We start from the raw sequence: 23,678 nt of genomic DNA on the forward strand, positions 1-23,678 counted from the left end.
CGGTATAGCAGGGACGGATATGAACAGGGGTAAAGCCGTCGTTGGTACCGGGGAGGCTTCGCGGAAGCAGGGGTTGTGTACCAGGTGCCAGGGATCAGGCAGCCCACCCCCTGGCCTGGCAGTTCTGGCAGCTAGCGGTAGGTGGTCCCCTGGCAGAATGCTCGAAAGGGGTTTGATGTCACTGGAGCTGTGTCTAGCTAAGGTAGCGTGAAGATGAAGGGCCCAAGGGCTTTGAGCTGAAGCGGCAGAGAATGGGCAAGAAAGAGGCAAAAAAGCAATGAATGGAACTGAGACCATGCGGTGACCTTGACCTAGACCTTGACCTTGACCTTGAAGGTGATGCCAATGATCTTCCTTCGGCCCGTCGAACAATGGAGGCTTAGGGGAATCAGGGTCGATTGTTGATCTGTGCTGGGCTATTGGCCACGAGAGACAAAGTTTGAGGAGGTTCTGTGCTGTGCAGTATTGGATGAACCACTGGGCACAGATCGCTGGATGCCTTCACCTCCAATGATGGATGAGACTTGTCGCTAGATAACAGTTTCCTACTAGGTAGGTGAGCCAAGTCAATTTACGAGAACTGAAGCTCTAAGGTAAGGTAAGGTATCGAGGCGACAGTGGATGAAAGGTGAGGCTTAGTCAGGAGTCAAATATCCGGTGCAAGCGCCTCCATGAGGTTCTTGCTCCGTTGACTCAAATGACTGGCAGATTTGGTGACATCTCCAAAGAAGGTGCCAACTGGTAGTCATTGCGCTCCTCCCATTTGTCCTGGCCCAAAATGATTCCCAATTCGTCGATATCTAGGTAATCACCGGAGTTGGGCACACAATCTGGAGTCTGAGGTCCCGTCGGCATGGGCCCTGCATTAGGCGCTGAAGAACTACCAGTGCTGTAGCTTCAGAGAGTTATCGCTCGCTTATGTGATGGTGATGATAGCATCAACTCAGTAAAACACGAACGTTAAACGCCACATCGTGTGGTTTTAACGGTTGTCCGCGGGGTTTCGGAGCATCTAGAGCCATGGTTCGAAACGCCAAATCGAAGTTATTATTCTTCAATGGCGCCGCCCCAAACGAACCCGATTCAATTGTTGACCCATACGCGCGAGCCTCTAAGCAGTATTGAAGTCTAACTTAAGTATCGAGCACAGCCATCGAATTTCGGGTCTTCGCTCAAATGAGCAATGCCACTCTTGGAGCAGCTCTGTAATAATGTTTCCTTGATTCTGAGCCAGAATCCTGTTCCTTTCCAGAAGATGATCAGCGACTAGTGGATGACGAAAGCATGGCAAGAAAGCCCTCATTTAAAGAGCTGAGGGCAGATCGCGTTCGAGAGAGGCCAGCTTCGTGAGATGAAAGAACGCAGAGAGAGCGCTTAAGCTTAGCTCCAGCGTCACCGAACTCCTGGAAACATTCCGCCTCTAGAAGGACAGAAGAAAGGGGGCGCAACGTCTTCCAGCGCCCAGCGTCTACGCCATTGATCAACCACGAGAGCGCCGTCATGCTAACTTTTGCGCCGAGTGGCAGACTAATTTGGAGCCGGCTCTTTAGATGAAGCAATTGGTGCCAGCCTTGGTGGCATCTAGACGCTCGATGGCGTGGAAGCGCGGGCACGGGGTGTAAATGACGATCCAGCAAGACGGGGAAATTCGACTTTTAGGGGAAACGTTATCTGGCCGTTTTGCTTGCTTGTGATGTTCGAGGTGGTGTGACCGAGGTTAATACTGTAAGCTTCTATTGGTTTGATATTGTTTGCCGGCGAGGAATTCAATATTGCTGATCCTTTGGTAGTCTTTACGATCTATTGATTGTCTAGCATTGGGGCGACATCGGACACTGGTCAGAGCCTGCGGAGGCAGGCTGCATGCTGTCAGACGGAAGGAATTGTGGTAAGCAGGGTCCCAGCTTGTTTGATCGACTTGGTCAATGCTGTGCGCAAGTTCATGAGGCGGGGAGTCGGTGACAGCAATAGCTTGCGGCTGAGTGGTCTCGTGGTGAGAGACGATATCATGGATGAAAAAAAAAGGGGACTGATGAGCAGGTTCCACAAAATCTTGATCGAGCCCGCACGGCAATTGCTTGAGTCTCCATGATGTTCAAGGAATGGCATCGTCCCGGGTGGTTGACTCTCACCAGGCCCTGGGCTGTCAGGCGGGAACTCGTGATGGATAGTCATGGATGGCTTTGGCTTTGGCTTTGGCTTTGGTCATGGAGCGGCCGGACGGCAGACCGCATCGCATCGATCAGTCCGTGGCTCCGTTGTGGTGCTGAAGCGAGACGCAGGAGAATGCATTGGTTTGCCCATCTTGCATATCGTCTGCAGGCCCAAGGTCAGGAACGAGGAAGCTAGGGCACGACTAGTAAACGAGGCACCGGCGAGTCTCTTCTTCTGTCTGTCTGGTTTTTTGTACTGCGGCGCCCTTTGCGCAACCATCTCAGCCATGGATTACCCCTTGTTGAGAGGGCTTTAAGCCCGCTTTTGCTATCAGCTACCCGGCACTTCCATCATCAACACCACCTTTTGTCTCTCATGACAGCTGACAGTATCTACACATTAAATTATGTACAGAATAGGAAAAATGATAGGCCAGACCAAGTCTGGGGTGGTGGCGGAAAAGTTATCGATCATCGTTCAATAGACACAAAATGCATCTTGGTTAATCTACGAATACGTGATGGCTAAAAATACTGATCGTATGTGGCACCCAATCCGATAACTTGTCACGTAAAGTACAAGGTGAAGCTAGGAATAGTTCATGTGATGAGACTACCACCAAGCAGCCAGCCAGATTCAGTCACAGAAGTTATACATTTCTCTTTTCCTGACTCGAAAAATGCTCGCTCCAAAAAGGGCCGCTGCGTGATGTGGGCATTTCACCGGTTCTCCTGCGAGGCCATCCATTTACGAGTATCCTAAAGTTCTGTGCATACATGCATGAGAGAGGAGAGGCGACGAGAGGAGACGTACGTCGTGAGTGGGACTAAAACCGTTGATCTCTGAAGTCTACTGGAAGTCTGGTACCGAGTTTATCGTATTTTTGCTTTAAGGGGAATTTTATCGTGTGGTTTTTTGAAACCGTGTTTTCTAGCTGCTTTGGTGCCTTTGGTCGTGCATAAAGTACCAGTATGATATGACACCTATATAGGTACTTACGCAGATACACACATTTTTAAAGTCCAGAGTGCTCTTGTGATTGATTCTCCCTTCTTGCTGAGGGATGATTTAAGACAGAAACGCCAATTGGCGATGATGACTCTGATGGTTTCCGTAGTGCGGCAAAGGGTCGCATCCTCCCACGCAACTAAACATCCCGTGTTTCTGTCTGTCCTTGAGAGCTTCACCCAAGTACTGCCGGATACCTGGGTCTTGACATCGGCTCGGAAGCCTTAGCTACGGTACCCAGACAACAGGGGATGAGAGCTTCTTCAGCCGGGAGGCCCCCAAACCCCTGGGACCAGACAGACTCCACTGAACTGCTAAGGTCGGGTTTTGGTGAGGTTAGGTCACGTTTGGTTAGGTCAGGTTAGGTTGAAGAGAAGAAGAGAGAGAGAGAGAGAGAGAGCCCCGCTGAGACCGGGCACAATCCCTCCCGTGGGCACTGCACGAGCGCCACTCTTTTTTTTTCTCTCTCTGACCTTGAGAGCCAGCCTCCCTGCTACCTTTTGGTTGCCCCCTGGTCGTTTCACTGTCTCGAGAGAGAGAGAGAGGACTTGGGGGCGTGGGGTTATCTTCCCGCGTACCTTGCCCTGGTCAATCACCCTCGCGCTCAATCCAAGAGTCAAGTTCAATTCAACTGTTGACCATGGATGGGAGTCCACTCCGACCCGTACGCTATCTCCTCCACCCCCTGGAACTTGGAACTCCCACTTGGGACGGACAGGCCAGGACCCCCTGGACTGGGAGAGAGAGACGGTTCCACCTCACTGACGAAAGACGTGGGTGTGTGTGTGGTGGCCACCAGGAACTGCAGAGCACAGAGCACAGAGCAAGAGAGAGAGAACAAGACTCCCATCCGTCAAAAACGACTACTACCAGGGTCGTCGACTAACTTAAGTTAAGGTGATAATACCACGGCATTCCCCAGACCCAACATAGACGGTGTTCTTGTTCCCATCTCTTCCCCTCGACTCGACTCGACTCGACTTTATACCATTTACATTATTCCTCGTACTCAAATCTCCTCTCCATCTCATTGCTTTGTGTTTTGTGTGTGCGTGGGTTTGGTGTACGGTCTGGCCTATTTTCACTTTTACGACTTGCTTCTACTCTTGGATCACCAACATCAACATCAACATCATCAACAACAGCAACACTCTACCACAACCAAAATAATTCGTCATCACGTAATCTGATACCTTCCTTGGACCGTTGAGCTCTCGAACGTTGCAGGTTCTCCACCCCTGTCGCTCAATCTCATCCGCAGCATTCCATCCAACGCGAACTCGACGAATGACCTGACTCACATCCAGTCAGCACAACCAGACAACGATCTACCGACGACTAATAACGATTGATTGCAATTGGTCAATTTGGATTGGAGTGATTACATCGATCTCATCACTCGGTGTTGATAAGTAAAGGTAAGCAAGAGGAAGAGCCGAGAAAGAGAGTCGAAGGCGTCGGTGGCAGATTTGTTTGCGTTATCTACACACTCTATTCGACACAGCACAGCACAACATCGTTCCATATTGTCTTATTTCTCCCCACAACCACGCAGGTACTGTACATCGGCTGCAATGCACAGACGGGCTTGAGGCATACAGGCTATGCACATGGGCGGATCGTGCCGCAGACAGACATGACATATCAGGACTGGACCATACATGCAATGCACTATTCAGGCGAGACAAGTCACGAGCTGTTGGGTTGGGCTGGGTCCATGGAAGAGATGATTATTGAATGACTTGACATGGGACGATAAGAGCATGGGCAATGCAAAGCAAAGCAACGGAAAATATGGGCACCTCGCGAGAAACCGTTAAAGGTGGACGTTGAATGAGGCGGGTGTGCTTGCTTTTTTGGTGCCTGCGGGTTCACAGAAGAACAACGTCTTTTTTTACGCCCTGAAGCCCCCTCTAAAACGTCTTTTGCTAGGTACCTTGCGCGGCCTCTACAGCTACGCCTTGCAGAAGGTCCCCCCTGCGATCCTGAGCATTCCATTCCTCGACAAGTCCTCCATGGCCCCCTCCAACCCTCTCGACATCGCCTCCCTTCATTCCATCACATTTCCCACAAACAATCAATTGAATTCGCGACTTCTCGTCCCCAGGCGACTTGCTAACATTTCTCTTCTTTCCCAGCCAACCGAGTTCTCCCTCCTCGATTTCCTGTTGCTGTGGTGCAGTTCTATCGAGTTTGATCCCAGCATCATCACCACCACACTTACACCATCGTCGATATAGAGTTTTCGTTACTTCAGCTTCATCATCAGCCTGCACTCTTCTCTTGGATATTCAGACACGACTGCTTGTTAGAGAGAAAGGGATAGAAGAGGACTGAGCAGTACAGAACAGACCAGAACAGAAAGAGCCGGATCATTTCTTGGTTCGAGTGGTTGTATAAACCCACCGGCCGAACCGTTAGTCCCCAGATGATCTAAACGGCGACATCGATTGTCAGCGGCAATCGCACGCAATGTTTAGCGACCAGCCTATGCGAGCCAGTCTCCAGGTGGCTCCCCTTACCATCGCCAAATCACGGACTGAATCATCTGGAGATGCTTCATCGACCTCAGAAAACGACAACACTCTCTACTCACAATCACAAATGACACCCCCCGCTACACCAAATGGCTCGCAGGAGGATCTCTCACCTTCACCTCAGTACATCCCTCCCCAAGTCTTCCACAACTTCCTGCGAGCCTTCTATCCTTTCAACCCCAGTTATGTCATGTCCGACTCGAGTGTGACATTGCCTCTGAACGAGGGTGATGTGATTCTCGTGCACTCTATTCACACCAATGGATGGGCTGACGGCACATTACTTATCTCGGGCGCCAGAGGATGGTTACCGACCAACTACTGCGAGGCTTACGAGCCTGATGACATGTGCAACCTTCTAAAAGCTCTCTTGAACTTTTGGGATCTGCTTCGAAGCACATCAGTCAATGATAAGGAGATCTTTGGCAACCAGGAGTTCATGAAGGGCATCATTGCTGGTGTTCGATTCCTATTGGTGAGTTATCCTTCGTTCACTTTGACAATTGACTTCTAACGATACAAAGGAACGAACAAACTGTCTTAACCGAGAGTCTACCCATATTCAAAGGAATGATGCTCTGCGCAAGTGCCGCAAGTCTCTTCTCTCTGAACTATCGTCCTTGGTCAAGACAGCAAAGCGATTACAAGAGACCCAACGTCTCGAAATTGCTCCCGTTGAAGATGTGAATGATATCATCGATGAGATGATCCTCAAAGCCTTTAGAATTGTAACAAAGGGAGTTCGGTTTATGGATGTGCTCGAAGATGACCGGAGGGCACGTGCCCCTTCAGCCGTTACTGTTATGGATACAGTGCTTGAAGAATCATACGTGCCGCCAACACCACCCGCTGATCAGTCTTCCTTTGATGAACAAAGCCAACGCAGCACAAACATAAATGACACGGATTCCCAAGCTGCTGCCAGCGTCGCTGCCTCTGAATCGAGCGAGACAACTCAAACATCAACATCCATCTTCAACAAGCGATTATCGTCACTCAGTGGCCGTACTGGCCCGAGCTCTCACAGGTTGTCTCAGGGAAGCCTTTCGCAAGCCCAAGCTCACCGCCTGTCGGCCACTATTTCGCACCGAGTGTCTCTGGCTGGCCCATCGTCAGTGTCGAGAGCCCATCATTTAGTTACTGAGCGCCTGAACCGCAGCCACGACACGTTTCTGTCTCATCTGGGCTCCTTCATCGGTCGCCTGCATCTTCAATCACAGTCGCGCCCCGAGCTCGCATCAGCGATCCGACAGTCTGCGCTTTCAGGTGGAGAATTGCTGGCAGTAATTGACGGCGTCTATGACCACATCAACTCCAGCTCTGAGGCTCTTGCCCGAGCTCGATCCACCATGTTCGCCCGAATCCAAGATCTAGTCTTTTCTGCCCGCGATACCCTTGTCAGCGCTGCCTCTGAAGATGCCGATTTGATTATGCCCCATGACAACACAATGCTCCTCGCATCCGCTACGGGCTGCGTTAGGGCCGCTGGAGATTGCGTTGCCAAGGCAAAATCCGCTATCGAGCGCATTGGCGATTTTGAATTCGAGCTCGAGACTAGCAGCCTTGGAATAGATCTCAGCATTCTCGACATCGATACTGAGGAGCGAGCTAGGACCCCATCTGTTTCAGAGCACAATGACGCTGTCAGTGTTGCCGGCTCCAACCGAACATCCAACTCATCTAACGGACATGCTCGTCGCCTCACTGTTGTCGCAATTGATAAGCCTCTTCCTGAGGTTCCCCAGGTGACCACACCTACTGATGAACAGACTGTTCACCCTTCACCCACCTCATCACGACGCTCATCAGTTGCCGATGACACCGTCTCTAGCGTTGCATCCTCCATCTCCTCTCTTCGACCTTCTCTACCTCCCCTTCCCAAGCTTTCTACCACTCTCCTTGCCAGCGAGGAATACAGCCCTGTCGATAACAATGATAACGACTTCAACTCCTCTTCTCGGTTCGACAGTATGATTGCTTCAAGCGCTGGCAGCAGTGCCACCTACCTCAGTCGTGACTCCGAGGTCAGCATTGTTTCACAATCTTCCACTCGAGCTACCACCCCTGAGCAGAATCTTGCCCCTCAGAAGCAGCCTTCGCTGTCGAATTTGAGCAACGGTGGAGGCTCGGAGGATGTCGATGTCGAGTCGAGACTTATGGAGAAGACATTTGCTCACGAGCTCATGTTCAACAAGGAGGGTCAAGTTACTGGCGGCTCTCTTCCCGCTCTTGTCGAGCGTCTCACAACCCACGAATCTACTCCTGATGCCATGTTTGTCTCTACCTTCTACCTCACTTTCCGCCTCTTCTGCACACCGGTCCGACTGGCAGAAGCGCTTATTGAGCGATATGACTACGTTAACGATTCCCCTCATGTGGCTGGACCGGTCCGTTTGAGAGTATACAATGCTTTTAAGGGCTGGCTCGAGTCCCACTGGAGGGATGAAACCGATCGCGATGCTCTTGACCTGATCATGCCCTTTGCTGAACACAAGTTGGCGTCCTCTCTGCCTTCTGCTGGTCGACGTCTGTTTGAGCTTGCTCAGCGTGTCTCTGGCGAGGGTTCTCTGGTGCCCCGACTTGTCTCCTCAATGGGCAAGACCAACACTTCCATTGCTCAATACGTGCCCGTTGACACTCCTCTGCCCATTCCTGCCATCACTAAGGGCCAACTCAACCTTCTCTCTGCTTTCAAGATGGGCGCTGCCCAGCCGAGCATTCTTGACTTCGACCCCCTCGAGTTGGCTCGCCAATTGACCATCAAGCAAATGAATATCTTCTCTTCTATCCTTCCTGAGGAGCTTCTTGCTTCACAGTGGATGAAGAATGGTGGCGTCGCCGCTCCCAATGTCAAGGCCATGTCCTCTTTGACAACTGATCTTTCCAACCTCGTTGCTGAGACTATCCTCCAGCAGCAGGAGGTCAAGAAGCGCGCTCAGGTCATCAAGCAATGGATCAAGATTGCTCACCAGTGCCTTGAGCTCCACAACTATGACGGTCTTATGGCTATCATCTGCAGTCTCAACAGCAGCACTATCAGTCGCCTCCGAAAGACTTGGGATGCCATCTCCACCAAGCGCAAGGACATGCTCCAGAACCTTCAGGATCTGGTCGAGCCTTCTCAGAACAACAAGGTCTTGCGAACAAGACTCCACGACCATGTTCCTCCTTGCCTACCCTTCCTCGGCATGTACTTGACCGACTTGACCTTTGTCGACATTGGCAACCCTGCCACCAAGCAAATGTGCCTGGGCCCCGAGTCTGAGGAGGATGGCAATGGTGGCATCACTGTTGTCAACTTTGATAAGCACACTCGCACTGCCAAGATCATTGGAGAACTCCAGCGATTCCAAATCCCCTATAGGCTTACCGAAGTACCTGATATGCAGGACTGGATGTCTTCTCAGATCAGCCATCTCCGTAGTGAGGAGGGCAATGTCCAAGTCACCTACTACCGCAAGAGTCTTCTCCTAGAGCCTCGCGAGACTGCCAGCCGACCTCCAGTTGACTCTTCGGCTGCCTCCATCGTTGGTGTCGGAGGTGGTCGCCCCGACCTCTTCAGCTGGATCTCCCGCGACCGAGGCACCTCAACACCAACTCCTGCCCAGATATAAGATTTTGCTTATCGCATCAGATCCCTACCGGACTGAACAGCAATTTACCTTCACCATTATCACACGCACATATTACCTCACACCAGTAACTACTTCATCTTTGATACCCCCCATTTTTGTTTGAACTTCTTTCAGCAGATGGGAAACATCGTCATGTTCCTTATGACCTCTATATCCATCAGCACAACGGCGTTATTTACATTTGGGTCTGATAATTTATGTTTTACGGTTTTCAACTCAGTTCCCATGGGTGGAACTTGTTCAAGGATCTTATCACGAAGCGCGAGCGCTGGGTCCTTTGGGGTTCGACACTCACATTGTGAGATGGTCGTCCTCCCTCCAAATTTCAGGGTACAGCTCATCTCGCATTCTTACATTCTACTTTCTCACATTCATTCTCTTCCTGGTTTTTGCATCCCTGTATTATCTCTTCAGGCGAAGATGGGGGCAGGGCGGTGGAAAAAGGAAAAATAACCTCTGGGCACAGGTGCATTCGAAAACGGCTTGCGAACGATTCATGGGTGCCTGGGTTGTTTTATTTTTTTCTCCAATTCTTGGGTTTCTCTTTAATGTATTCTCAAACGCCGTCGGCGCGAAAACGAGTGTATCTGATTCTTACTGTATGAAAAAGAGACGGCAACCTGTCGTATCATGTTTGTTATTCATCATTGAACTTCTGGGAAAGGAGTCTGGTGAAACAAGGACTGAACAGGCAGGACAGGTGATGGAAAAGAAAGACAAAATGGATGTATTCTGCAATAGAATAGGAAGAACAAAAAGAAGAATTAGGATCTATCCTCCTTGAAACATGTTTTCCTCTGCAACTGTGATGTAATGTGTCTGCTAAGTTGAAGTGACTTTACTGCGAGCCCAAATGCATGGTCGTGACTTTGAGCATAAAGACAGAGTTACAATTGTATGTAAGAAGGCAAATGAAGAGAAAACCGCGGATGGCATATGTATTTCTATAGATATACACGTAAATCTTTAACTCGCTTCATGCAATGTAACACATTGTCAAGCAATAACCCAATCCATAGGCAGCGTACCCATCCAGCTCCCCAATGCATACATACTGAACGCCGACATATCATTATATTATTAAGTATTCTTATAAATAGTAGTCCTGTTTATATCTCTCTTATCTACGCCTCTGTGAGGGCAATCTTCTTATCTGTAGGTGCGACAATGACATCCTCGATCTTCTCGTCGCTGAACTTAAGATCCTCTTCAATTGAAACGGAGTCCTGGATCTTCATGAAGATGACGGGGGCGGCAATGACGAGTGAAGCACCGAGGCAGGCCCATGTAGCGGCGAAGATGGTGTCGAATGGCTTGCCGAGGCCGTCGAGACGCCAGAAGATGGCTGCACCGGCGGATTGGATACCCTTGTAGAAACCTGGTTTGATGAGTTAGGACTCTGGCATGGACACAAGTGATGATTGGGACTTACCAGCAAAGTTGGCTGTCTTGCGGCCAGAGTTGGAGAGAGCACCCATGTACCAGTAGATGCAAGTCTGCCAAGCAGCATCGAAGAAGCCGTAGAAGAAGTAGAGAAACATGGGAGCAAGGAACTTGTGAGCACCGTCGTCCCAGTCAATCTTGTCATCCTCGTTGGCAGGGTTCATGGCGATCTCACGAGGTCGCTGATCCTTCTGCCAGGCATAGCCACCACCCCAGATAGCAAAAGTCAGAACAAAGAGGACGACCAGAGAGATCTTTGCGCGGACACTGCGACGGACGCTAGATGCGTCAAGAGCGTATCCAACAATAAGGGCGCCAAAGATCTGAGCGAGCCAGTAGAGCAAGTTGTTGAGAGCGCGAGTGCGGACGTTGAACTGAGCGAGGTTCATGTTGACGTTTTGGTAAGTGTAGAAGATGTTTGAGGAGAAGAACATGGGGAAGAGGAGGACGACCCAGGGGGCGTGGGAGAGGGTTTCCCAGAGACCCTTGATCTCGGTGCTCCATGAAGGGTTCTTCATGACAATAACCTTGGTGTTGTCCTCGCGAACGATCTTGTCGGCGTCGCAGATCATGAGGGCGAGGATGGCACCGATGGCCATGAGAGCGATGAAAGCGGCGTATGTACCATCGGAGACGGGGCCAGCCTTCTTGTTGATGTTTTGAGCAAGGGGGATCTAGAATATGTTAGTGACTACAAAACTTCAAAATCCAGGTCCAAGAGGTACTCACAAGAGACCCGATGACAGCACCCATGTTAAAGATGACCCAGAACCAAGAGATGTATCGTCCCTTGCTCTGCTCAGGAGGATAAGACATCATGATAGATCCCTGAGCAGCCCACAAAAGTCCAGCGCAAAGACCCAAGAGAGCACCAGCGAAGACGACAAAGGGCATGTTCTGAGTATGCGAATAGCACAAGAACGAAGCAGCATATACACAATATCCCAGACCTCCAATGGACAGAGTCAGACGAAGTCCAAGCCTGTTTGCGAAGGTACCGGCGAAGAAACCAATGACAGCAAAGGTGCTGTAGAGAGCCGTGTTGGCGTGGTCCTGGGCTTCATTGGAGACTTGGCCGCCACCTCCGAGACCAGTCAGGGCGTTAAACATGCCGGGACATAAGAAGCAGACGATGGAGACCATGAGGAGCTGGACCTTGGGCGAGGCGTACCAGAGGTCAACGCCAGCGATACGGACGGTCTTGTACATCCATCCTTTGGGGCGGAAGCCTGGTGTATCTGAGTCTGCGGATTCTGAAGCCGCTTGGGCGATGGGGTTTTCCTTTTCGTGAGTAGACATGTTGTGTGTTGATGTTGAGATGAGGGTCAATGCCCTGTACAAGACAATTGATATGCTTCTTTAGACAATCAAAGACCAGAAGATGAATGAATGAGATCCAAGAAACCTAGATAAATCCCGGATGTAGCAGAATTAAAGTAGTCGCGAGAAAAGATGGAGAGATCCAGGCACGCGACGTACTCTATCGTGAGGGTCACCCCAAAAATAAACTAGAACCGACCCCTGCCCGTCCTTGATAGTTACAATTGGGGAACTGTGTGTATCACGAGAAGGCGAAGAGAGGAGAGAGAGAATGGAGTGTCAGGGGTCTCGTCGAGTGGTGAGAGTGGATGAGATGGGATGGATTGGATGGAAGATGGGGAATGAATTGTGAGGGTGGTGCGGGTTAGTTACAGGGGGGTTAATGGGGAGATGCAACAATGGATGGAGGGTGTTGATCCGCTTACAGTGGGTGAGGTGGCGTAAGGTATTTTTCCATTATTATCAACGTATCGGCCGAGGCCGACGATGGCAGTCAGTATCTTTAGATGTTGATTTGTGAAGATATCGTCAGGTATTACATATAAACAATAGACATTGATACCGAGAGTTGAGGCTCTGCGAAAAGGTCAATTCCGATACCCTCGATAGAGAGCTAGTTCACTGCTTTGAACCGCCAAGTCTTCAAACTCGTATCATCTCAACCACCACAGAAACTCCATTCAGAAATGTCACCTCAAACTCACTCCCAAAACGTCCACGGTATTCCCCAGATTCACAAGATCAAAAGCCAAGGTCTCCATGGGGTAGCACTTCTCAAACATGAGAGGCTATCGAGCTCCAGTGGCGTCCCCTAACGGTAACGTTCGTGGATGTCACAGATGCCCCATTGGTAACGTTCTACCAGACTTTAGCTTTGTGAGAACAATTGTGGATTCGATTGCCAGGCTGAGATGAGAGTGGCTGGCTTGGGCTGCTGAGGTCATAGATTGTGAATCATCTGCAAGTTGAACTTGGTGATAACTTTCTTGGCGATAGTAGCATTTACATTTCAATGTTGAATTCATGGTTGCTTTTCTGATGCCGTTTCAAGACAAGCCGTTGAGCATTTTTAGTTGCCTGCAAACCCCAGATCAATTTAGCTGCCTTCTTAGGGTCTTCCAGGGGAAAGGCCCGATTGTGAAGCTCCGTGATTGGCTAAACAGCACCGAATCTCCAGACTTCACTGCCCGTAATTAACCAGTTGAACGGTTCGCCAATAACCAACCGTTTTGTGTCTCTCAAGTCACAACACCCAAGATATACATAGAAATACCAATACGAAGATGCAACTCTCATTACGAAAATTGTCATCTTGCCATCTTGTTTTTAGAAATATGTCACTGGCTCCGGCAATGCCTTGTTCCTCTCGTAACATCCGACACTCACTCATCACGATAACCCCAAGTCTTAGCTATCTCCCCCAAGCTCTGACCACAGGTCCAATTAATTTATATCCGCATGTAACGTTTCGCCCAGACTGCGGATACCACGATATCTCACGTCGAACGGTTCCACGGCCTGCCTGATTTGACACTCGTGGATTTAAACTACGTTTCACTTCAGCCGCATTTTGTTGGGGTTGTTGTGTTCCTTCTGAGCAGGCAGGTAAACCGAGATAAAGCGATCCACTGATTGATTACCTGGTTACAGTGAGTTGGGGTTGGAGATATCGGAATGGAGTCTTGGGCCTTGCTGCATCGTGATAGCGATAGTTATGTAACTGATATGCATGCTACGTTGTTGAGATAAACAACTGTCATTGATCTGGTTGCAACTCTGTTTAGCGAGCCTGCATATAACAATCGCTTCTGATGCATGGGTCATGATTGACGATCCGTGTCCTCGGTACCCATGACTTGTTGCAGTTAACTGGTATCCACGGTACTTTTGGTGTCGTTCTATTACATGGGTTTGTGTATAAATGTTCCCGTCCCCCGTTTTGTGTTCTTGTGTGGCATGGAAGGGGAGCTATTGGATAGGGTTGTTTTGATATGCAAGGTACTGCTTTGACAATGGCAGCTAAATAAAGTGTGCATGATGATTACAGCACAACAGATGCCGGTGCACAGCCTGTCGTTTTGACATTTGGCGACACGCATATCAGCTTATGAATCTGGTATACGCAAAACCCCCAGCAGAGCGGCGACTAATTAAGCCACAGTTTATGCCTATTATCCGTAAGTCTATTCAGAAAACTACATACACGGCTGTCCTACTCCGTACTATGTAAGCAATTTATTTTGGATTATTTGACTGGTTGTCAAAATTACAAACCTTGATGGCCATTCTGTGATATAGGATCAACACAAAAACCGTTGCATTCCAGCTTCACGTAATACTACATATGAGCTCTCTGGACAGCACGTTCCAAACCGAGCAAACCTACATTACAAACCAATTGTCAAAGAAGTAGAAAGGCCATTATGATCTCTTTCCGATGCCATTGTTTATCATGATTGCCATGCCTGTCATCGTCCTCCTTTGTTGAATCTGGCCATTAACATCACGTGAGCCTGACAAATTATCACACTCTGATTCGCTCGGACAAGATCGGGGAGCCATTCTGACGTACCAGCGGTCTCCGGCAACAAACGCCTTTTAGCACCGAGGAGCCGGGCTTTGAAATCATCAGCCTCCACTATCCATCCACTAAACCTTTGCCTCTCTTGATACCAATCCTCAACCTCAACATCACCACCACATGCGTCCACAATGTTTGCCTCAAGATCGATAACGAGAATCGCCCTGCGACGAGGATGCCCCCTGAGGCAATTCTCAACGTCGAGACCTCTCGCTGTGTCCTACCACTCATACACTCTCCCAACACATACCTCGACGCCTCCGAGAAACGACGACGTTCCTGAAACTTCAATAACACAACCTGATCCTCTTCCTAAAGTCCACGAGACACGACCTCCTCCTCAGCAACCTCAGCATCCTCAACCACCTAAGCAACAAGAACCCGCGCCAACACATAATGCTACTCCCGCCACATCGGCATCAGCTCCGAAGCTCAGCGAAACAGAAGCTCAGAAGCCAAAGGCAGCTAGACCACGACCTAAGCTACGACCGCGCAAGGCCGCTATGAAGTTGACACCCTCTGCGGTGGAGCAATTGCGAGAATTGCTGGATCAGCCGGAACCGAAGCTCATCAAGGTCGGAGTACGGAACCGAGGATGTAGTGGCTTGGCCTATCATCTTGAATACGTCGATAAGCCCGGTGCTTTTGACGGGACAGTTGAGCAAGATGGCGTCAAGGTCTTGATTGATAGCAAGGCGCTGTTTAGCATCATTGGGAGTGAGATGGATTATGTTGAGGACAAGCTGAACCAACGGTTTGTGTTTAAGAACCCGAACATCAGTAAGTTGCCACAAGAGCCACAGACCGGCATAGTACTAACAGGCCTTCCAGAGGAGGAATGCGGCTGTGGAGAGTCCTTCATGGTCTAGAATGGAGGCCACAGTTTGGTCATCGCATCAGTAAAGACGAAAACAAAACATCACTCACGAGACGACGTCATTCATGCTTGAACGACAGGGATCTTCTAAAAACCATCCCGTCGTCTCAGCACAAGAGACACGAGAGTCCGGAAATGATCAAAGTTCAGCGAGAAACAGCATGCATAGAAGCATTTGCGAGTCGCGTCTTGTAAAAACCAAAAACAGGAGCCGTCGGGAGCAGGCATGGTAACCCCGTAACTAGGATCGGCATAATCATTGGCGTTGGCTTAGATTGGAGACATCACCTCCCTCTGTTTGAGAAAAACATCATACATACATACATATATACCACCGTGCCGCTTGTTGGTACAGAAATGAGGAGACATGGAATAATGATATGGACACGATTAAGGGAAACTTTTGTAGATCGAAATGATGAACTTGTGTAAATGATATCATGGGTCACATACTGAATCCACTACTGTCACACTTCCCTTTGCCCTCTGTTCTCGTGTCAAGCATCAGAGCAAGGACGCTCAGTACGGAAGACTTGCGATGTGTGAGACGACGTAGCTCGCGAAGCACCAGACTATTAATACTGAGAAGAAGTTTGACATATGTTGTTAAATGAACTGGAGAGATTCAGCTGTTCTCAAGTGAATTAGACGCTCTGTTCCATCTGGGATACAGAGTAGAAGCTATTGAGTAGACGAGTCGGCAGACGGATTGTTTCTCTTGCTTATATCAATCACATCTTCGGATGAGGTCAAGATGGCCGGGTGTTCTAAGGCGCTGCACTCAAGACGTTGTCTTGTCCGGTTAACTGGGTTATTGCGGTATCGAAAGATTCTTGGGTCAGATTTCCAATCTTGACAATTCTTTTATCGATCCTCCATGAATATGAATTCTTTTTGCTTTTATATGTGAAAAGATAGATATATAGATGTTGTTGTATAGCTGATTAGCTCTGTATCCATGACTGTCCTTTACTATAAGCTGCGTATGGAGCTTGTGTAAGTCGAGAGACTACAAGCCACATCATGGATGTCACTTTGCCTACGCTGATGAAGAGATACTTCCCCCCCGGAAGTATTTGCTATTATACATTCTCTGGCATATTATCTATATCTAAGCCATTCATTTGTACAGCATGTACCAGTATGGCTGCCTATTGATGTGGGTCACATGACTTCGCGATATGTGTTGCTTTAGATGTTGGCGTCGACCACGCCCTTTGACGTGACGCGTCTTTAATGACCGTGATTTAAATCGTGACCCTTCCGTTTACTCTTTGAATTCATACCGACATTGCAAGCCATCACACAGCCAATACCCACAACTTGGGAACTTACCCTTACATATAGTTCAACGCGCTTCACTCATTGTACCACTGCTGTTGAGACAACGCTATGGCAGCCATCACCAAAAGCAAGCGATCTCTTGAAGAGCCCCAAGAAGATCGCAAAGTCAAAGTTACAAAGACCGAGAAGCACTCATCACCTACTGCACCAACCTCGCCCGCCGACTTCACCACAATCATAGCTTCTCAACTAGCTCTCATCGAAGCATCCAGCCGCACGCCATTCGAGAAGAGTGTATGGACACTTCTCTGCCAGATCCCACGGGGGAGCTTCTCAACATACGGTATCATGGCTGCGCATTTAAAGTCGTCACCAAGAGCTGTAGGCAATGCGCTGCGACGGAATCCATTCGCACCAGAAGTACCATGCCACCGCGTTGTGGCTACTGGAGGTGCGCTGGGTGGGTTCAAGGGGAAGTGGCCTAAAGATGGTGAGGGAATCACTCTTGATGAGAAGAGGAAGCTTTTGAGAGGCGAAGGAGTGAGATGGGATGATAAGGGGAAGGTTATCGGGACACCGTTTAGCGGGTTTACATGAATTGGTCTCTGATGAGACATTAACTCTATTTCGTATACCTAAAATAAAGAACATGATGAAGTTGAAGGCTTCCATTTGGCAGGTATCCTATCACTGGACGTCTTTTTCCATGTGGGGGAAATACGGTCAACAACAAGCCTATTGTAGCCGAAACCCGGAGACGTTTTGGTATCCAACGACAACGTTTTTTATTCGTGCTTCACCTTGGACTCACCCGAGACGGATTTGCATGACCGGTTTTCACAGCCCGGTAGTCTTGTGCCGCGCTGGAACAGGTTTGGCGGTTAGTAAAAGAGTGGAACTACCAGAGCCCTGAGACGGTAGATGATGGATCTTGGTCACCGAGATCCAATGCGATGCAAATGTGACGAGCCCGCGGGAACAGATGTTGGCTGTCATGTCATGTCATGTCATATCGTGTCATTTGCTCGGAGAAGCGATATATTTTGTAGCATCGCCGAGGACGTTGAGGTCGAGTCTATTACAGAGCGTAGATAGATAGATTCAGTTTTAGAGACAAGAAACGGGTAACAAAGGCGTTATCATCAAACACGAAATGCACCACAATCAAACACAACAACAATTATTATATCATTATCAAATCGGTGAATGTCTTTTTCCGTACTAACTACCTTAATACCTACTTGTCTCCCGTCTGTCTCCAAGTTAGCCCGACAAATCCCGTGCCCAAAATAGTGGATCAAACCACAGAGCACAAGCCTAGGTTAGTGGTCGGTCTGAGGCTCCTGATTGATTGAGCGCCGTAGCTTCGTGGATTTGGTTTTCCTCGTCATCCGAAAACCTCTTTTTCTACCTACTGTTACCTCCTTGTGACGATCTAAACCGCTCTCTCCCTCTCTCTCTCCCCTTCTCTTTATCCCCCCAAAGTCCCTCCCTTTCTCGATCATATCCCCAATCTCCCCTCTTCCTTTATCCGTCACAATGTTCAAGCTCGGCCGTAGTCGTGCTGTGGCTTCGGCCCTCAGCGCCTCAAAGGTACGTCCCAGTTATCGCCCGCTAAACAAAAGCTTGGTGATGCGCTTGATATATACAAACAGTTGCTAATCTTGACGTTAATAGCTCCAGTTTGCTGCCCCTGCCGCTCGATTCCCCGGCGTTCAACAACGACGAGCTCTGAGCATTCACGAGTACCTCTCTGCCGACCTCCTCCGACAGGTAAGGTTTTATCTACTCAATGTCCCCCCTTGACGATCGTCGATACTACGAACTGCAAACTACGGGACTCACCTCAAAAGAAACCACGGCTGCTAACCACCAACAGTACGGCATTGGTGTCCCCAAGGGCTCCGTCGCAAAGTCCGCCAAGGAGGCCAAGGAGATCGCTGAGAAGATTGGCAACGATGATATGGTTATCAAGGCCCAGGTCCTTGCCGGTGGCCGAGGAAAGGGTACCTTCGACAACGGCCTGAAGGGCGGTGTCCGTGTCATCTACTCTCCCCACGAGGCCGAGATGTTCGCCGAGCAGATGATCGGCCACAACCTCATCACCAAGCAGACGGGCGCTGGCGGCCGTCTCTGCAACGCTGTCTACATTTGCGAGCGCAAGTTTGCTCGCCGTGAGTTCTACCTCGCCATCCTCATGGACCGTCAGAACCAGTGCCCCGTCATTGTCTCCTCTTCCCAGGGTGGTATGGACATTGAGACCGTTGCCAAGGAGACCCCCGATGCCATCAACACCAACTACATCGACATCAACGTTGGTGTCACCGACGAGGTTGCCCGCGATATTGCCACTAAGCTTGGCTTCAGCGAGCAGTGCATCGAGGAGGCCAAGGACACCATCCAGAAGCTCTACAAGATCTTCACCGAGAAGGACTCTACCCAGATTGAGATCAACCCCCTCTCTGAGACCTCCGACCACAAGGTTCTCTGCATGGACGCCAAGTTCGGTTTCGACGACAACGCCGAGTTCCGACAGAAGGACGTCTTTGAGTGGCGCGACACCACACAGGAGGACCCCGATGAGGTCCGCGCTGCTGAGTCCAACCTCAACTTCATCAAGCTTGACGGTGATATCGGCTGCCTTGTCAACGGTGCCGGTCTTGCCATGGCCACCATGGATATCATCAAGCTGAACGGAGGTCAGCCCGCTAACTTCCTCGACGTTGGTGGTGGTGCCACTCCCGCTGCTATCCGAGAGGCTTTCGAGCTCATCACCAGCGATGCTAAGGTCACCGCCATCTTTGTCAACATTTTCGGTGGTATCGTCCGATGTGATGCTATCGCCACTGGTCTCATCAAGACCGTTGAGAGCATGAACCTCCGAATCCCCATCATTGCTCGTCTCCAGGGCACCAACGTTGAGCAGGCTCACCAGCTCATCAACGACTCCGGTCTTAAGATCTTCTCCATCGATGACCTACAAACCGCCGCCGAGAAGGCTGTCCAGCTGTCCAAGGTCGTCAAGATGGGTAAGCTGCCTTGACCCCTATAGTGCCTGTTCTGATTGCTAACACTCGAATAGCCCGTGACATCGATGTCGGTGTCGAGTTCACCCTCGGTATCTAAACAGCTCCACTTGAAAATGCTGTTAGACGAGCAGTGGTGAAGGATATGATATAATAACAAGATGTGAGACTTGAGCGCCAGGAGGCTGCGGTTCCAACCAAAACCGAGAGTAGATGAAACAAACACTCATGACAAAGAGTGGGAGACATGGGTGGATATTCCTGTTTTTTTAATTTAGCATGCATCGGTCGGTCTTTGGAGCTCGCTGCTCGTAAAGACACATGGTTTCGATGCTCTCGAATGTGTCCGATTGGTTCGATAGAAGGACGGATGATTCAAAGGATGGACGGGCGATATGGTCTCCAACAAGATGATTTTTCGCGTATCCACGCCCTGCAGCTGTTGTGTTCCTAATGCTGTAATTCGTGATTTGGCTTGGCGTGTGAGATTAAGGGTAACGAGTCGTCATATCTCGTGAGATGCGTAGACACTGAGACTCTCAAGACTCATAATTGCTTTCCCTTCGACCCCAGGCATGATAGAAGATGATTGTTCCACGCAGCCAACTTTGGCTTGGTTGGAGTCTACATGGTATTGTGACGGGTTCTTGAGTGGTGAGAATAGCTGAGGGTTCGGAAGAGTCATTCTCAACAAAGTCAAGTCTGTCCATTGAGTGAACGGAACAAGTCACAGATGGGCTGTTAGACTAATTATGTATAAGAAGACGATTCGATGTTTCGGTCCAGACTCGGCTAATAAGCCTCTCGGATGTAAGGGTCCATCCAATTTCATGCATCGTCTCAGAGCCGCATTCTTAGCTCATAATGGGATGATTTCAGCTTGTTGACAAAATGTATTATTAATGGATTAAATTTAGATGATAGATAGTATGTCGAGTATTGAGAGGGCCCGCTCAAGTGAAAGAAACAAGAAGGAAGAAGAAATCATTCGGGAATAAGCTCTAGTTCAGACCATCAAGGTGTAGTTGAAGACCAACCATCATGGGCAAGGCTTGGCGATCTCTCGTCTCGCCGCACACCATCACAACCTAAAGTCAGCCTCAACTTTCCACGACTCCTTGTCCATATCATGGCTTTTCTCTTTTCTCACCTCTCATCTCCACAGCATTTATCACATCATATGTGTATGATAACCCCCCTTGAACACAGATATTCATGACTCACGAAATGAAAGATTTTCTCAGCTTATCCTCGGTTATTCCCCTTGCCAAAGACCCACGTCTCAATGATGAAAATCTCCTGACGTAGATAAGACATCGGATCGAGCCGCAAAGGGGCAACAGCTTCTAACCAATGGGTTCTCGTTCCGTTGGAGGTTCGAGGCGGGAATTGCGTCGGTTTCATTTCCAGATCCACTGCGGAAGAGCCGCATACAAGCAAGTTTTATGAAGGCGAGGTGAGGTATAAGGTAGGATTTGCGAATGCCGACCCAAGACCGACGCGGGAAGAGAATCTGAGATGGAATCTGTAGATGATGGTGAGTCTCGTGATGTTGGGGATTATAGAGATGAGGCTGATGGTGAGCTATGATGGAATATAGGGTGATTTGGAGAAGGGGAAGATTCGGGAAGGGTTAATTGTGCTTACTTGGAGTTGTTTTCTAAGTGAGGTTAAAGGCGTCTAAGTCAACCGTTACTGGTTATAGGTCGGTTTAGTATCTATCAGCTTGTGACAACAACATACCTATTACCATTAGACCATAGTAGTTGTTACAAACAGTAATATAAACTCTACAGCCAATTACCTCTATGCTATACCTTTGCAGTCCTGTCTCGCAGTGAGCTCACTCAATCATCCGTCAACCTCACGTGCCAGCGCCTCCAAACCATTTCCTCCTCAACACGCAACACCCAAACTTCACAAGCCGTTAAACCCAATGCAACTGCACGTCGAAATAAGGCCACAACTTTAACCAGTTGCCGCGCTTATCCCCCGTCTAGCACGTGTCCCCCATTCCCCAGGCCGACGATTGGGGGGAAAACGCGGGGAAATGGAGATATATTCCTCGTGAGGGGAAACAAAAAACCGCGCCATAATCCATCCCATGTAAGAAAGGGTCTTGGCTCTGGGGATATTCGGTCAAGAGAGAGATTCGCAGGAGGAGATATAAAACGTCTAAGAAAACGTGGTAAAAAGTGAAGGCATCGCGATTTGATATGTAGATTTGCGAACCCACTCTTTTCCCGGACGTCTCTCGGTATCCGGCTGAGAAGAGGAGGCTGCCCCATTTTGTTGCCGTGCATGGGTCAGGGATGGCCTTGGTCTAGTCTCGGGCTTGGATGGCTTCGATATTTTTGATGGATGAGAAAGAATACTTTGCAAAGGAGAAGCTCGGGTTGGTTTGTTGGTCCCACATGCTATAGAAGTGAAGAAACATAAATACCCAAGACATCCTCTTCATTCTTTCGTGGAACTGTAGTTTATTCTTGTCTTCTTTGATCTTAGCAAGCGACTTACACACAACTGACTTCACGTTACACTTGAGATATCCTTCAGTCCAACGAGTCTTACATCTATCTTACTACCTTACTCGACACTACTTCAACGATAACAACTACATCAACCTCACTCATACTCAAGATGCCTTCTTCAGTCAAGAGTTGGTTTGCTCGTCACTGTGCACCTCCTCCACCAATGACCAACAACCCTCTATGCCCATGCACAACCTGCTTCAATGGCGGTTCACACTCCAACAACTCAGCATCATTCTCCATGTCCTCCCCATCATCACCATCATCAACCGTCGACTCAGACAATGCATCACTCAGCAGCGGTACAACCTACGCTGCATCCTCATACATTGAGACCCCCACCAAACAATAAGACCGAACACCCCCCCGGTCTGACGAATTACTATCGGAACGAATAGCGAGTTTTATCTTATGGAGTTCTTGATCTATACCATTACTTGCGATTGGCGTTTGCTCGGAAACAACAAGGCATGTCATTGTCACATCAGAAACATGACGGGAATTTGATTGGGCTTGGATTTGACGGGGCCGATGTGGGCTCATCCGATGGGTGGAGTGCTGATTCGGATCGGCTCCGAGGCGGAGTTTACGCATTATTATGTTAGATGAGGTACCTGCCCGATACTACTGAATAGAGTACAGAAGATGTCCTTTCATTATTGTATCATCGTAATGTGAAAGTATCATCATGGTCGGACCCGATCATCCCCTGTTCTCTTCATGGAAGCGACCGTATGATTTGAGTAGAAACAGCTAGGATCTGTTTGACCAGGAGCCGCACAGCAACTGCCTTGTCATTCAAGATATTGGCCAAGAGTAGAGTGATCTGGAAGATCCTGCAGGTACTCTTCAGATCTAGGGTCTTCCGGCACCCACAAAAGAAAAGCATGGAATTGGGCTGCAAATGTCATACTATGTAGTATTCGAGATTCTCGCCCATTCACTCGTGACATGGTAAGCCTAGCACATTTTTGGCTCAACATGAGACATGGGATCATCTCTGACTTGGTTACCTCACTGCTTAAATTACTGTTTATGGGTTCATCGGGGGCAGCTTTTTGGTTATCTATGTAAAGTGTCACTGTCACCTAATGTATTCACTCATCTGCTGACTATGCCGAAGAAACTCGTTTCGCACTTCTACCCTGGCCCACGCATGTTTGAACATAGTTCCTTACAGTAAGAGGGACGGCTTCTTCTCTGGAAGACTATCCGGAGGACGGCCCGGCATGCAAAAGACCGGCGCCGTGAATTACAGTTAGCTCCCGACTGGCCCCACCCA

At 49.2% G+C, this 23,678-nt stretch overlaps 5 protein-coding genes across 5 annotated transcripts; 4 read left to right on the top strand and 1 right to left on the bottom strand.

The window, feature by feature from the left end:
• Nucleotides 1-5,634: 5,634 nt before the first annotated feature.
• Nucleotides 5,635-9,313, top strand: FMAN_10655 (uncharacterized protein; the record flags this gene model as incomplete). The annotated part of the gene is made up of 2 exons (XM_041823861.1): nt 5,635-6,174; nt 6,224-9,313. The coding sequence occupies 2 exons, from the start codon at nt 5,635-5,637 to the stop codon at nt 9,311-9,313; spliced, it is 3,630 nt and encodes a 1,209-aa protein (XP_041689399.1).
• A 1,145-nt stretch (nt 9,314-10,458) lies between these two features.
• On the bottom strand, nt 10,459-12,076 carry FMAN_10654 (uncharacterized protein; the record flags this gene model as incomplete). The annotated part of the gene is made up of 3 exons (XM_041823862.1): nt 10,459-10,712; nt 10,767-11,451; nt 11,507-12,076. 3 exons carry the CDS (start codon nt 12,074-12,076, stop codon nt 10,459-10,461), a joined length of 1,509 nt encoding a protein of 502 aa, XP_041689400.1.
• Nucleotides 12,077-14,809: 2,733 nt separating this feature from the next.
• FMAN_10653 (uncharacterized protein) lies at nt 14,810-15,750 on the top strand (the record flags this gene model as incomplete). Its single annotated transcript, XM_041823863.1, has 2 exons — nt 14,810-15,458; nt 15,512-15,750. The coding sequence occupies 2 exons, from the start codon at nt 14,810-14,812 to the stop codon at nt 15,748-15,750; spliced, it is 888 nt and encodes a 295-aa protein (XP_041689401.1).
• Nucleotides 15,751-16,947: 1,197 nt separating this feature from the next.
• Nucleotides 16,948-17,436, top strand: FMAN_10652 (uncharacterized protein; the record flags this gene model as incomplete). The annotated part of the gene is made up of 1 exon (XM_041823864.1): nt 16,948-17,436. One exon carries the CDS (start codon nt 16,948-16,950, stop codon nt 17,434-17,436), a length of 489 nt encoding a protein of 162 aa, XP_041689402.1.
• Nucleotides 17,437-18,378: 942 nt separating this feature from the next.
• On the top strand, nt 18,379-19,965 carry FMAN_10651 (putative beta-succinyl CoA synthetase precursor; the record flags this gene model as incomplete). Its single annotated transcript, XM_041823865.1, has 4 exons — nt 18,379-18,432; nt 18,517-18,612; nt 18,719-19,868; nt 19,922-19,965. The coding sequence occupies 4 exons, from the start codon at nt 18,379-18,381 to the stop codon at nt 19,963-19,965; spliced, it is 1,344 nt and encodes a 447-aa protein (XP_041689403.1).
• Nucleotides 19,966-23,678: the final 3,713 nt, after the last annotated feature.

This window comes from Fusarium mangiferae (genome assembly GCF_900044065.1).
Source record: "Fusarium mangiferae strain MRC7560 genome assembly, contig: FMAN_scaffold016, whole genome shotgun sequence".
NCBI classification, from domain to species: domain Eukaryota; kingdom Fungi; phylum Ascomycota; class Sordariomycetes; order Hypocreales; family Nectriaceae; genus Fusarium; species Fusarium mangiferae.